Genomic DNA, 15,106 nt, shown 5'->3' on the forward strand with positions numbered 1-15,106 from the left:
ACATCCAAATGCCTCATGAGGTTTTCATTCAATCACAAAATAAAAGAGCAACACAAAAAGAGACTGAACAGGTTTGGTAAGACTTTCCTGTGACATCAAATCCCAGAACAAAGCTTCCACACCCCTGAACTCCCCATGCCTTCCCAAAGTGATAACATTACCTCCAGACTGTTTCTCAACAGCTTCTCTTCTTCCAAATCCTTCTTTAGTTTTTCCAGTTCTCTCCTAATAGTAATTAAGATAGAAACAGAAGTTAGGAGGGGGGAAAAGAAACTTCAAATTACTGAGGACAGGATGCACAGGTCTTGTTTAAATTTTATGAGTGGGATTCACAAAACAAGGCACATGCCCACCAGTGAATTGTTACTTACATCTGTTGGACAACAAGTTCCCACCAGCATTCCACACTTGTTACCTACAGCTACTCACTTATCCCTGATTTTTAATCACAATTTTACAGAGGCTACTTAAAAGTTTGTGCTGTTATTTAATATTTAAAGTTGAATTCAAGCTAAAATAACCTAAAGTAACCTGGCTACTTCTACACAGAGAATAAATTACTTAGAATATCGAGTTCCTACCAGCCATGTTGATACTGCAAGTACTTGTGCACAGTGTTACACAAGGCCTGCACATGTATTTATGGCATTACCACAAAAAATTAGCTACTTTTCCTTACAATGAAAACACAAATTGTTTAAGAAATACTTTCAGAAAGATGAAATGGATGCAGGAATGCAAAGTAGGAGGGAAAAAATGCATACAAATTCCAAAAATACCCTGACATCAAATTTGTAGATATTTAGGACATTGAGTAGGATCAATTTCAATAGAAAATACCTGACTTTATGTATTAATAAATTATTAGCAGAGAACAGCTTTCTTATTTTAAAGTCTGGCATTGAAGACATTTCTAAGATGTCTATATAACCCTTTGCAGATTGACAAAGGAAATATTTACCCATGCTCTTTCTTCAGTGCATCTACTAAACCCATTAAATCATTAATCTGAGTCCTGAGCTCTTCCACAGAATTTTTTTCATCATCTGCTTCTCCTTTAGGCTGGAGATCTCCAGGTAAAAAGTCGAGTATGACAGAACTCGGTCTCTGAGATGAAGGTTGAATCAGTGGGCTGAATGCAGATGGCTAAAAAATAAATCAGCAGAAAGGTAAGAAGTGAAATCTTTAGGAACTGAACCTTTACAGAACACAGGTTGTAGCAGGATGGGAGCTAAATTCCCTTAATTTTCTAAGTAGAAGGTAAAAAACAATGTCCAGTTTGAATGGATTACTGGAGTACATGAAATAGTTATACAGCTCTTAATTAAGGATCTACCTGAGGTACCTGTAGTCACTATAAAAATACTTACACTGCAGTCCTCTATGCTTAAAAAAAAAGTGACTTAATGGATCCCACTGGATCATTAAAACAAGCTTGTGTGCACTTTGCTGAGCTGCTCAGTAGTTCTGTCTGTCAGGAAACTGGAGGCTGAGCAGATATGGAACTTATTTGGGAAATACCACCTGATACAGCAGTTCTCATCAGAACTCATGCACTTTTTAATTATAAATGAACTTCAATACTAAATTTTTTACTATGAACTTTATACTAAATGACTCAGTTCACTTGTACTTAAACATAAGCACTGGCATTCAGGTGGTTGCATGAACCTGTACTGGAAATGCAAACAGGATGAACAGAATACTAAGCTGCCTGGTACTCCTCTGGCTCCTGGGTAGCACCATACCTTCTTTGTTTCAACTGGCTTTGGTTTGGCACTTTCTTCTTCTTTCTGCACCTTCAAAATTTTTTCTGGACCCACATTTTGACTTGCCTGGTAAACCATTCATAAGGAATGAAAAGGTTTTCAGAATTAAAATAAAAAAACCAAAACAACAAAAAACCAACCAACCAAAAAAAAAAAACCCACAAAACTTAAATAAATAAATAAAGTAAACTTTGAAAAAGCTTTCACATGTTTCTAAAAATGCAATAATAAAGGGGAAAACCATGTAACTAAACTTAAATTGCTACACTAGCAGACTTTTCTGTCCCTGCCAGCACTTTCCTTCCCCACATTCAGCTGAACTTAAATCAAATACAGGAATCTTGGGCAGGATTTTCAAGCGTATTTGCAATACTTAAGTCTGTGACACTTTTGGGAGCCTGTTGCTGCCTCCACAAAACACAAATGGGCAGGAACTGTAGATGGTAACTGGCATGACTAACTATGCAAAATCCAGGGACAAAAACTGATTTCAGGGACTCTGCTTCTCGTTTTCTGCCAAACTCACATTGGCACAAACCCCACGTTACAGCAGCATTAAATTACAAATTTATAGTGGCCAATTGTCCAAGTCACTAAAGATGCTTTCAGATCTCTGTGTATGTACAAGACTTATTTCACCATGAGGCCAGAAGAGCTGAGCATTTCCTGCAGCAACACCCCATGGAACAGGAACGCTCCAGTTGTTTCTCTTACATTCACTCCCCTGCTGGGAATGGATCTCCCGGCACACAAAACCTGCAGGAACCGAACCCCTGCAGCATTTTGCTCTCAGATATAAGGCTTACAAGACAGTTCCCCAGGGCAGTCCTGTTTCCTGGGAAGGTTTTAGTTCCCTACTAGGAGAACACCCCCAAAATACTCACAGGACTATTGATATTGAAACGGGAAGGCAGCCTCCTACCAGGCATCTTGGGCCGGTTCGCGGTCGGGTGGGACAGATTATCTGAGGTAGCTATTACGTCATCAAAGCTTAACAGATCTACAAAAAGATGAAAACAGAGACCACCATCAAGACCAGAAGGTTTTGTTGTGTTCTTTTTATCACTTTTTCTAAAAACTTAAGACACAAAGAAAGAATTATCAGAAGTCTTATTGTTTCGAGGATTTTCAGCCTATACGACACATGAGGTATCTGAAACAGCTGCATGACTTTGACATATCTGGGAAAATATATTTTCCCCCTTGATAAAAAAAAAATAAGAGTTAATTCAACTAGGAATTAAATTCAAGTTAATTTGTGTGAACAGAAGAAATGGTCCAGCAACACTGGTAGCATCTGCAGAAAATGTATTTATTTCTTTTTCTAAGAGCTGCCATATTCAGCTACTTGAGACCTTTTTTTTCCACTGAACTTGCACGAATAGCATGAAAATGCAAGTTTAGTGATTAGGACAAAAATAAAAGCAAAATGGTGATGTACAATACTGGTGTGCTCCACACAATGGTGAAAGCTAACAAAACATTAACTGCACCCATGTCTGTGCAGGGTAGTTTTTTCGTGTTCAGTATCTAAAGATAATACACAACTTCATAAAGTCTTTAATAAAACACTTCAAAACTCCACTCTTGTACTTTATTCAATCACACAGATCTCTTTGCTCATTAGTCTCTTTATGCTCACACCTCCAGGTAAACTCTCAGATCAGCCTTACATCCTCTGGGAACAGGCAACTTCAGGAAAAATTTGGTAACAGGAAGAACTGACCAGAACTAGTCTTAGTAACACAAATATTTCACCTAAGTAACAACAGGACTTAGCCTTTTCTCCACAAAAATAAATATACTTACCTGGCAACAGATGTTTAGTGAGACTGAGTGGTGTTTTTTATTTAAGCATTGACATAAGATTACAGTTATTATATATTATTTACAACCAAATTCATTACTTATTCTGCAGATTGTAACTAAAATGCCACACAGTATTCACTATAGGCACCATAATAACACTCAAGATTTTGGGTTTGATTTTTTTCATGACCTCTGACTCTTACTTGGCAATACAATTTAGCAAATAGAACCTGTGATATCTCTTTTCCTATGTTTCCATTAAAGGTGAGATGAGAAAAAAGCCCTGGGTACACTGAGCCAGACCATTCATGCCCCTTCAGTGTCTGGATATCTTAAAATCATCTGATTAATGCAAATTTTATTCACACATTGTAAAATCTAATTTATACCTGTAGGTACTGAGTTTTCCACTGAATGTTTTAATTTATTTCAATGTGTTCTCTGCATTGATATCCTTAAAGGCCTTAGAACACTCAGGTCCTGATCAGACCCACTTCATCACCCATCCCTTTACAGCACTGTTACCAATCAGTTTAGCTGCTTTTTATTTCTATTCAAGAGAATGTCAAGGCATTCTTTTGCAAACATGCAATCACACCTGCAATTAAACAAGCGGGGGAGAAAAAAATAAGAAGGAAGAAACAGAAGAGCGATGAATGGCAAGCGGCTGACGGAAAAGAGGATGAGGGAGAAATAAATGAGAAGGGATTTCTGTTCTAGTCTGTGCCAATATTTCATTTAATACACTGCAAGCAACAGTGACCATAGGGTCATCTTCATGGTGTTTACTCCATTATTAATAGAGTGGTTCAGGTTGGAAGGGACCTCAAAGATCACCCTGTTCAACCCCTGCCATGGGCAGGGACACCTTCCCCTAGACCAGGTAGCCAAAAGGCAAATTAGGATTTATGTTAGTTAGGTATCATTAAAAAGGTAACAAGAATATATTTTATGCCTTTTTCCCCTCATCTCACTAATTTCTGGCCTTAAATGATCCTTCTTTTTTCATTCCACAGAAATTACAAATCATTTTTGCGAGAAATTTAGGAAAGAATTATAAATGTAGTTGCTATTATGATTGTAATGCCAGTCCTGTCTCCAAACAGTAAACATCAGGAGTATTAAGAATATTTTGGATATATTAAGAAAAATGTTAAGCTTAAAAAAAAAATCACAGTATTTGACAAGGCTTGAAGACTGCTATGGTCCTGAACTGTATACTATTTAAATATAGATGGTGGGATGGTACAAAAACCAAGGATTTTTTCCCTATTTCTAAGAACTTCTAAAAGAATTTGTTACACCTGAGAGAATTGCTCAACATTAAGATTTTTCCAGCAGATTCCAGTCAGAGGGAATTCTGACTGTACTTGAACTTTCGTTTTTACTTTTCCAATTTATTGCTTTGGTATAGGGAAGAAACTAAAACTTAGTTTAGTGGAGATTGGGGTTTGGGTTTTTTGTTGGTGGTGGTGGTAGGTTGATTTGGTTTACTGCAGGCTTAGGAGTTTATTTGATTGTTTTTCTTTAATTAAACAGCATTTTTAGTTATTTTATAGAAAATTTAACCAGTAAACCATTAAACCAATAGAGATACTGATGAAGTCCATTCAAGTTCACAGTCTACATCCATTTCAATCAATAAAATGATTTATCAAATATGATTCTTACAGACAGCCTGTGAGCCATTGTTAAAGGACATCCCATCATAGTGCCAAAAAAAGCAATGCCACACATCTGGAGATAATCTGGGTCAAAAAAAGGACTTTATGACTGAACAAGAGCACCTTTCTAAGATGAGCTAAGCCTAAAGGTACACAGGATGGACTATTAGAAATATGTCTTCTACAAGCTTACCATGGATCCACCACAGAGTTGTTAGGAGCTTTGAGAGGTACAATTACTGAGAGGCTTTAGGATTTGTGAATGCTTCAAGTGTATTCATAGCAGTTTGTCTTAAAAAGCCTTCACAAAAAGAAGCAAAGCTGAAGGGTGGCTGAAGAAATTATGGTTCCACCATCTCACATGGCTTGGTTTAAACACCAAACCCATGATACAAGTGAAATGTATCCAATATTTTAGAAGATGAGAACTAACATTAATCTGTGGAGTAAAAAGATGGCAGCCTTTCTCCTATTAATCATCTTGCTGTGATTTCCCAGCAATAATTCAGGGAACAGCTACAAGCTGTAAAATATTTAAGTGCCCAAAAGCTTAATGATTGTGTTCTTTGTGTGTACAGAATGATAAAGCCATTCAACCTGCATACACCAGACATGCTAAAGGCACTGAACACATTTCCCTACAAACAAACAATAAGTTTGGGTTATCAATAGCTCAGCTATAAAGTTTTTCTTACTTTTAGTCCCCATCAGCTCCTAATGGAAAAGCCTACTTAAAGCAACTTCTTTAACAGCTAAGGAAAAACAGGCATTCAAACAAACAAAAAAGTGCATTTTTAATAGAAACCCCAAAGTTTTAGTACCAATAATTGCAACTGAAAACCACACTCACGATGTTAAGAAGAGGATATGTGTATGGAATAAAGCATTTGGATTTCCTTAGAGATTGTTATCTTACCAAAATGGAGAAGGGTAGGGTAATTTCCTGACACGTAAGAAGGGAAACATGGCAAACAGGATAGGAAACAAAATCTGGAAAGAAAAGTCAAGGAGAGGAATGTCTAGAAAAAGATTCTGAACAAAAAAATTATTTTACAAAGCAGGAAAAAGAAACATTTGTAGAAGAAACAGAATTGCTTTACATGTTCAGCATGCCAGTATTACAGCTTTAGTCTTTTACAGTACTTGACACTAATCAAACAGAGAAACATTTATGCAATTTTAAAAATAAAACTTCAAGAGGAGTTATTTCAATGTGATCAATGTTTCTAAAAGGTTCTGATTATTTGTCCTTATCTGATGGCTGGTGACAATTTTGGCATGGACTGGGTTGGTTTTTTTGTTACAGAATATTTACAGTTTCTCATTATCCTAAACTGAAAGTGGCTCAATCTAAACCTCATTTCATGGTCAATCTAAGTTGCAGAAAAACAGGACCCTTTTCTTTTTTAAAGTTATTTCCTAAAAATTCATCTACCTCAGGATCATAATCTGAAAAGGGGAAAAGAAATAAAAAATAAAGACTGGTAAAGCAGTTGCCACCCCCAGCCATCCATTTTCCCTCATCTTTTATTAATACCTATTCTAATTACTGTAAGGTTAAACAGTCTTAAACATTATCTAAGGACTCAATATAATTTTTTGTAATTTTATATAGCCTTGCTGCACAGGGTATTATGTTTTTAGCAGCACAGCATGTAGAGAATTAGAACACAAGACTCATTACATTGTACTGGCAGGAGTTTGGATCAGTCCCTTTTCACAAGAGTAGTAGGAATGACTTATGCAGATTGTTTTAAGGAAAGTCAGTTTGACAAAACAAGATTTCTGAAACTTTCCTTCAATTGCAGCTGCTTGACTCTTCTCAGTGCTGGAGCCCCACAGGAACTGCCTGAGCCTCCTTTGCTTGCTGTGCACCAAACAGAACTGAACAGACTCCACCCATGTGCACCCCTGTGCCCTGCCCCACCTAGGTATTAAAATCTTTAATTTCTCCATAAGCCTGTAAAAACTTATGTTACCTAAATTTAAAAAAAATAGCTTTTTTTCCCTCAATCTGTGTAGAATTACTCCATTTCTATCACAGAATATTCTAAGTTGTAGTATATATATGAACACCATGTTGCCAGCCTGGTTATTAAAGATGTCATGGTATCTGAATGCAAAGGAAAAAAAAATTAAATAAGAGATATTCCAGCTGTTTTCATAGGGATTTTTTCCTGAGGTTAAGCACATTTTAACACGCTCATTGAAAAAGAGTCAGAAGTATTCTTTTTATTCCTAAACTGCTTCAGTTCTTTTAATGTATTGTTTTTATCATCCAGATGAATTTATTACACTTTGGACCGACTATTCTACAACTAGAATATCACTATTTGCCTTAAAAAATAAATATATTTATGGTATTTTAAAATTTATCCTTACTAAAATATTTTCCAAGACAAAAAGTTGCATTTGAGATATGCAAGATCAACACTGCAGGTATAATTACCTACAGCTTTTTCTGAAGTAGTTACTAATAAAATATAAATAATTTAGAGTTTAGAAAAATATGCTCACAGCAGCTGATCTCTGCCTAAGTGACACACAGAGGTCTGGTATCAGTTGCACTGTCAGTCAAGGGCTAAGGGTACCAATAGAGGAGTTCAGAGATTCTGATCATTAACTGTGGGTGCTTTAATCACTATCAAGGGTTTTATTGGATATATTTAGAATTAAGGAGATGCCAGGTTTGGTTCAAGGTGCTTTAAGCAAAGCCCTAAGTGTGCTATTCAAATGTACAATGCTCCATGCTTTCTTAAGGCCCCAATTTAAAATATGATAAAGTCAAAATCTAGAATAGCTCTGAATTAAATTACAGGAGGTCAAATGGCATTAGTAATGGCATTACTAAGAATTCTGAAGGTAGGCAGAAAAGCAAAGTTATCTGAACTGCAAGAGTAGAACAAACTGAACCAGCTATTAAGAAAACTTCATAAAACCTCAAGATGAAAGGGGCAGCAAAAAAACCCAAGCTTTTAAATCAGAAGAACCATCCACTATCTCTGTCTCCCTTTTTGCCCACTGTCACAACTCAGAGCTCAGCAGCTACCTGCAAATACTCTGCTGACAGCTGCTCATTCCCTCCTGACTCTTACCTTCAGCTGCCTACAGCACTTCTAAAAACGCACAGGGCATAAATGCACTCAGTGGCATTTTGAGTAAATCACTCAAAAAGCTTATTCCAGCCCTGTAAAACACAGCAATCCAAACAGAAAGCCCAAAAGAACATTTCTTTTCTTACCTGATTCTTTAGAGCTCTTTACCACAAGTGAATCTACCTCTACTGATTTTGGTCTGAGTGGCAATGGTTCAGAGTCTAACTTTGGTTTTGCTACTGGCTCAACTTCAGATTTGGGTCGAAGAGTAACAACTTCTCCATTAGTTCTGTGGTAAGAAGAAAACAATAAAACATATCTAGTCAAGAGATGAAATAGTTTAAAAGGGAGACATACCAAGAATTAGAAGTAAACTGAAAAAGTACAGTAGATTTTATCACTTTCTAAGGTCTTGTTTTAAAACCAAGACTTCTGGAGATCAATTTACTCCTATGAAAACCAATTCTTCTGTTCCAGCTCTTGCAGAGTTGTCAGATGTGCACAAAACCCATGTGGAAATAATCCAAAACTTTTACTATAGGACACACTTTGGCATTTCAGTCCAAAATATTACACCTCAAATGACAAGTGAGCAGAATAACATTTACACTAATACCTCCTGAAACAATTCAGAAACTGACTTACTGACATTAAAGAAATCTTCCTTAGAAAAAGGCTGACAATAACAAGTTATTTCTTGCTGGATATGGAAAAAGCTACCTTGTAGCTTTTGTTCTACCATGCACTCCTTCCATCCTTCACAGACAAAAAAACCCCAACAACAACCAACAATGAAAAAAATCTACAGTACTAAAACCCCCACCAAAACAAATACAGAAGAATAGGCAATATCTCCCTTTACAATTCTTGCCATCACAAACCCATTCTGACCAGGCCTGATCACCTGGTTGGCCTGTACATGCCAAATATAAACTGAGCCCCTTTCATTAATTCACCTCCCAAAGCCTGTAAGTTTTACTGCAGTAGAAAAAGAGACAGCAGTCTGATCTTCCTAAAACAATGTTTAAACTTTTCAGACATTTAAATATCACTACGATTTAAAGGTTTCAATTTTTAAAAACCCAGAGCTTACTACAGACCTCTATTTAAACTGCACATGCACATCCCTTTAGAGCAATTATTATTTTCTAAGCTGGAAAAGAATATAACTTGTGGTTTAAAAAAAATAATCTTTACTTGGGAAAGTCTCCAAAATACCAAGTGAATATAACACAATTCTATACTAAAAAGTTATTTAAGGTGCAAGCTCTTTGATGTAGCAGCTGGTTGCTTTGTTTGTACAAGGTCAATTGTATCACAACCTCACTTTCTCATGGTTCTTTCAAGCCAACTGAACACCCCAAAGGAACAGTTACCAGTCAGCTGTTGGTTTACACTTCTGGGTAAGGGCTTATCAACTATTGTAATGGAGACAGAAAGGAAATTTTATATGTGGGAGATTGTAGGGATGCAAAATTAGTCTTCGTTAAAGTTTCAAATTCATGTGGAAAAAAACCCAACTAAGCGGATGTAGAAGCATTTGTCCCTATTTATCCAGTAACTCAAGTGAGAAGGTTCAATAGAGAATCTGAATGTGGTTCTGTAGTACTTCCTTCCCCAGAAGCAAACATGAGCCAGTGAGTACCTCTAGCACAGCTACTTGTGCTCAGTTCTTCCTTTCCATCTATCTTACCCCGTACAAAGTGCTCAGGGCTTGAACACTGAGGCAGCTCCAATTTTCAGGGTTTTTTCCAACACAGTAATAATTCTCACAGGCTGTGCCCACATTCTTTTACTCCACCCTGCTACTGCAGCTATAGCAGCCCCTAGATGAGAAATTTCATCTGCCCCATGGTCAGTTATGCTCTAATACTGACTCTGAGATGGATGTGGTGTCTCAAAGGATTTGAAAGGTCTGAGTTCACATTGACAGAGACTTGAAGAACTAAGACACTGGGAGGTGTAAGGCAAAACTTATCCTTGCATCTTTTTCACCCTTAAAGTATACATTTCTTCCCAACTCATCCATGAAGGAAGATCAAACAACAAATCAAGCTGAATATACTTGCTGAGTGCAGTTGAAGTGATACTGACTTGGATGCAGGCGATGGCAAACCAGGTTTGTCCGGACGTTTTGGGTGCAGGAGCCCTGCTCTCAGTAAGCTGTTGGTCTTGCTTGGAGGAATTGGCTTCTTGGGAGGGACTTGAGGAGCTTGTGGCTTCAAAGGCTTCTGATCCAAAGCTCCTTTTTCATCTGACAAAGGAAATCACGTTTTAAAAACCCCATGTTGTTTAGAATTGTTACACTACTAATCAGCACCTGCTGTCAGAAATGCCTTCTTTGAAGATTAAAATGAAAAATAGGTAAGCAAGTGTCTAAAATGACACCGTATCAAAACACACAAACTACTTACCTGAGCTCAGAAAGATTTATCTTAGAGTAAGATAAACTTTCCTACTGACATGAAACAGTAGTAATAAATTATTACACAGTAAATGACAGCTAAGACCCAAAAATCTTTGTACTGCTTTGTCTTTTCTACAAATTCATTTGATTTCCTTTTAAAGAGTTAGGGGGTTTTATTTTGTAACTAGACTTCTTACACACACAAGCAGCATAATTTATCTATGGAAGAATGGGGGGAAATGATTTATCTAAATAGCTGAATTTATTTAACTAAAGTGTATCTTCCTACAAAGAGACAGAAATTAGGTATGGATAATAATAATTTTTATTTGTCTAATGACTGCATGACCTAACTGAATCCTGTCCAGAGAAGCTGACATACAACATATGGGACACTGAAAATTTCAAGCTGCTTTACAAGCAATAGTTGAATAGGTTTCAACCCGTGTGTCCTACCTCTACCCTGTTGGACAGCCAGAGCAAGCTTTCTACTTTTCCCTGTAAAACCATGCCACAGTTCAGTACACACAAAGTACTGAATATTTTAAAAATCAATTGCTAGGTTACAGCAAGGGGTTACAGTTCTTTACAGTTACTGCCCTTACAGGGCAGTGAATCAGTAAACTGGGATGGAGAGAGTGACCTTCAGCTTTGATTCTCCCCATCCTCTCCTCCTGCAATTTGCTTTTAACCAGGTATTGATCTGCTGTAAAATGTTTATATATGCTATGGATCTGGGAGCAGGGCTGGGTATTTGCTTCAGCTCCATGCCAGCAAAGTGCCTGAACTGCCAGGTCATGGACTGATTTCCTTTGGACAAGTCCTGTAGCTACTGAGCATCCCCCCAGCCCTGAAACAGGAAGAAGCCAATGTTCTTTCACAGGAATATTGGGAAGCAAACAGATGCTAGAGATATTTCTGACAAAAGCATTGCTCAGGGGCAGAATTGTCTTCCCACTTTGGGACACATGAACACCAGGAGGAGATGTGAGCAGAACAAGCTGGCTGACATCTCTCAGTCTCTCAGCATGGAGCTATCAAGGCAGGATGCTGAAGCAGTGGAAGGATTTGCCACACGGTGGGGCTGCATGCCCTGTGCAAAGCAACACAACAGCAGCAGCAGCCACTGCCTCCCCACCCCATACACAACAAGGCCAGTTTTAAACACCCAACACCAGCCAGAACTAACTGCAGATCCATTGCCTTTATTGAAGATATGCTGAGAATGACCCCTTTTGCTTTTAAATATTAGTGAGTTGATAAACAGGACAGAACACAATGCTGTCATCCAACCCTACTCCTGAACTCTCATCTGCCAGCTCTCCCTTCTAATACTCCCACTCAAAATCTGAATATAAAAAATGTCTATAGCTAAGGGGAATAAGTTAATACCAAAGGCCAAGGTTCACCATGAGCACAGAAACTGGGCATTTCTGCTGGATAAAATGACATGCCTCTTTTGGATTTTGCTTCTCAATGAAAAAGAGTGTTGGCCAAAAATGAATAGTTCAGTAATGGAAATAAAAGATACAAATCTGAAGACCTTTACACTGGAAGAAAATTTCTACATGACACCACAAAGCGTCCTTCACTATAAATACAGAAATACTCAAAGAAACTCTACTTTTAATTTTTGATCAATTTTTTATTGCAATTAAAGGCAGATTTATTAGTCTCTAAATAGGCATAAAAATGACATGGTTTGATAGCTTCTGATTAGAGCTGCTCAATTAATATTTCTTTTCTGAGAACTAGTTACAGAACAATTTCATTCTTAATGGGTTTAATTACTAGTATTAACAGGGCTATTTTTCCACTAGTACAATTGCACTGATAAATGGGCATATCTTCCAGTGAAACACTAGTGCTATCAACAAAAGCAATTTTTATGACCTGATTTGCAAATGAACACAACATATTTTTCCTCCTGCATTTCTTGTAGTTCAGTAAAGAATTCTCTACCTTATGTAATTTTGTAGCTTTCACACTCCCATGTTTTTTGGATGGTGTCACTCTATTTTTTCTTATATTCCTCCATGAACAGTGAGCTCAACTATGCAAAGATTAACACTATAGTTCAAATAGAAGCAGTTTAATTTTAAACTTCCTTCAGTTTAGAGAAATTTAAAAGGAGCCAGGTGATCAACATTTCTGGAATCATACATACATCTCAATTCACACCTGAAGATACTGCTCCAGCAGATAAAAATTACTTGTTTGCTCACACACAGAACAAACAGAAGTGACTTTAACAAGTGCTTTTCATATTCAGTACCTGAGAAGGTGCCTTGTTAGAATGGGGGTAATAAAAACTGCCCAAGGAAGCCAAGAAACCCCCCAGCAGCCTCACTGGCAGAAATGCTGGTCAGGCACAGTTCACCATTCACAGAGTGGTTTTGTAATTTGGTTAAGCTGCAGGAACATCAGGATTTCTTCTGCAAGGCTCAACCTTGTTTAAAGGTTGTTGAAACATTTCACTTTTAAACATAATCAAACATTTTCACTTGGCGAGTTTTTCAAAGGTGGAAAGAAGCCTTTTAGAATCTGTTTGGGTGATAACAGTACCTTTTCCTCTGGAAAGTGTCCTTTAAATTTTAAGAATAAAGCAATAAATGTCTCCAAATTCAGTGGAATTTGAAAATATGGAATACAGCAAGAATTAACAGGACAAGAAATATCTGAGTATTGTGACTGCAACATCTATCTAAGAAGTCTTGTACCTGTTCTGTGTAGCTCCTTCAAAATACTTTGGATCAGACTGATTTTGCAGCAGTTAACCTTCCCCTTTCTAATAACCTACTGTTGCTAAAAACTGCAGCCACTGTCACAGAACTACCCCTTCATGAATTTATAGTAACTATGTTACTTGCAGTCCAATAACCAATCTTCAGAATGTAATGCAGTAACAGAAATAAAGATTTCAATAGGGTTTAGCAGTTCCTCTAACCACTCCAAAGATATTTCTGTAGCATCTCACACATCAAACCTTCAGTAGATGGTATCAAGGAAGTTTGTATGATGGCTCCTGAACAGAAAGCCTACTGCCACAGTAGCCAAGTCACCATGAAGAAAATCGTCCTTACCTTTTTCTTCAGACCTCAAAGAAAGGAATTTCTTGTCTCCAGTTGGCAATTCCGGTCTTGCAGCTGAAAGCAAAAGCAAACCATAGACATTTCTCAAAGAGCTTTAACTATCTTGGTCACCAACTAAAAATAAGACTCACGCCAAGTTGTGTCTTCCCTTTTACAAGGAATGCAACACCATTTATAAACACTCACTTAAGCCCAGAAAATGGTGAGCCACTGCTAAAATGCTTCCAAAGCAGGCTCCATTGTAATTTTAAAAATATACAGCAGTAGCAAAATATATAAAGTATGAAAAGTAACCTCAAAGTGTGACTGTGGTTGCATTAATAAGAAATAAAAAGCTACTTCTAAATTTTCTTTTGAAGTCATGCACTGCTTCTGAAATTTAGTGTTTTCTCAGACCATCATACATGTACTACATACCTGCATTTTTAACTGGAGGTGGAGGTTTCTTTGGCCTCTGCAAAATAAAGGAGAAAAAACAAAGTCAAGCAAGCAAGCAAACAGATATTCTCTGTATCCAAGACAGCCTCATCTGTGTTTTGTTTTGCATACTGCAACGTGGAGCTTGTTTACCAGCTGATTTGCAAGTATTTCATAAAGGAGGCAATCAATTCAGACAGGAAACACAAAGACCTGGAACAATTCTTCTGATATCTCCCAGACAACCAGTTACAAAAATTCAGGACCAAATTTCAGGTCTGTTCAAATGAAATCAGTGCTTCAGCAACGTGCATAAACAGAGGAAAAAAAACCCTAAAATCCAATAATTTCATCTTTTTTAGTCTAAAGAATTGCTCTGATCACACTCAATTTCAATATGTAAATCTCAATCTTAGTACATGACAGTTTAAATGCCAGTTTAAATAAGTAACCAGGTAATTTTTTGAACCAAAAATGTTCACTCTGACTAAAAACAGATTTCTAAATTAAGTATCAGAGGAATGGCTTCAATTAATTGACTTCTAGATTACAAGTGTAAAAAAAAAAAAATGCTGGCAGCATTTGTCTCAAAGACTGCAGTTACAAGAAAAACATTGATTTGAGCTCCCTTATCTTTACATTTAAGTGGGGAAGACTGGACAAACTACACCATCCATTAAAAATGTACAAAGTACCACAAAGTATCACAGTGCAGCAGTTGGCACATTGAAATTGCTATTTTGAAACAGTCATTCATCACTTCCTGATACACTTGAAGTTGAATCTGTCTCCTGCCAAAAGGAGACTGGCAGCTCTCAGGAGAGATCTCAACCACTCATCCTCACAATGTGCT

At 37.2% G+C, this 15,106-nt stretch overlaps 1 protein-coding gene across 2 annotated transcripts in view; it reads right to left on the reverse strand.

Moving 5' to 3' along the window:
- LOC116994398 (CD2 associated protein) overlaps nucleotides 1–15,106 on the reverse strand; it is a 76,449-nt gene that overhangs the window by 3,328 nt on the left and 58,015 nt on the right. Inside the window, exons 10-17 of one of the 2 annotated variants that reach the window (XM_033056073.2) lie at nucleotides 14,254–14,290; nucleotides 13,828–13,890; nucleotides 10,432–10,591; nucleotides 8,484–8,626; nucleotides 2,654–2,769; nucleotides 1,749–1,835; nucleotides 962–1,146; nucleotides 162–225 (exon numbers count right to left, since the gene is read on the reverse strand). In XM_033056073.2, the coding sequence (XP_032911964.1) occupies nucleotides 162–225; nucleotides 962–1,146; nucleotides 1,749–1,835; nucleotides 2,654–2,769; nucleotides 8,484–8,626; nucleotides 10,432–10,591; nucleotides 13,828–13,890; nucleotides 14,254–14,290 (855 nt within the window). The remainder of the gene's footprint in view (nucleotides 1–161; nucleotides 226–961; nucleotides 1,147–1,748; nucleotides 1,836–2,653; nucleotides 2,770–8,483; nucleotides 8,627–10,431; nucleotides 10,592–13,827; nucleotides 13,891–14,253; nucleotides 14,291–15,106) is intronic. The other variant, XM_033056074.2, reaches the window with a different exon arrangement.

This window comes from Catharus ustulatus, chromosome 3, assembly GCF_009819885.2.
Source record: "Catharus ustulatus isolate bCatUst1 chromosome 3, bCatUst1.pri.v2, whole genome shotgun sequence".
NCBI classification, from domain to species: domain Eukaryota; kingdom Metazoa; phylum Chordata; class Aves; order Passeriformes; family Turdidae; genus Catharus; species Catharus ustulatus.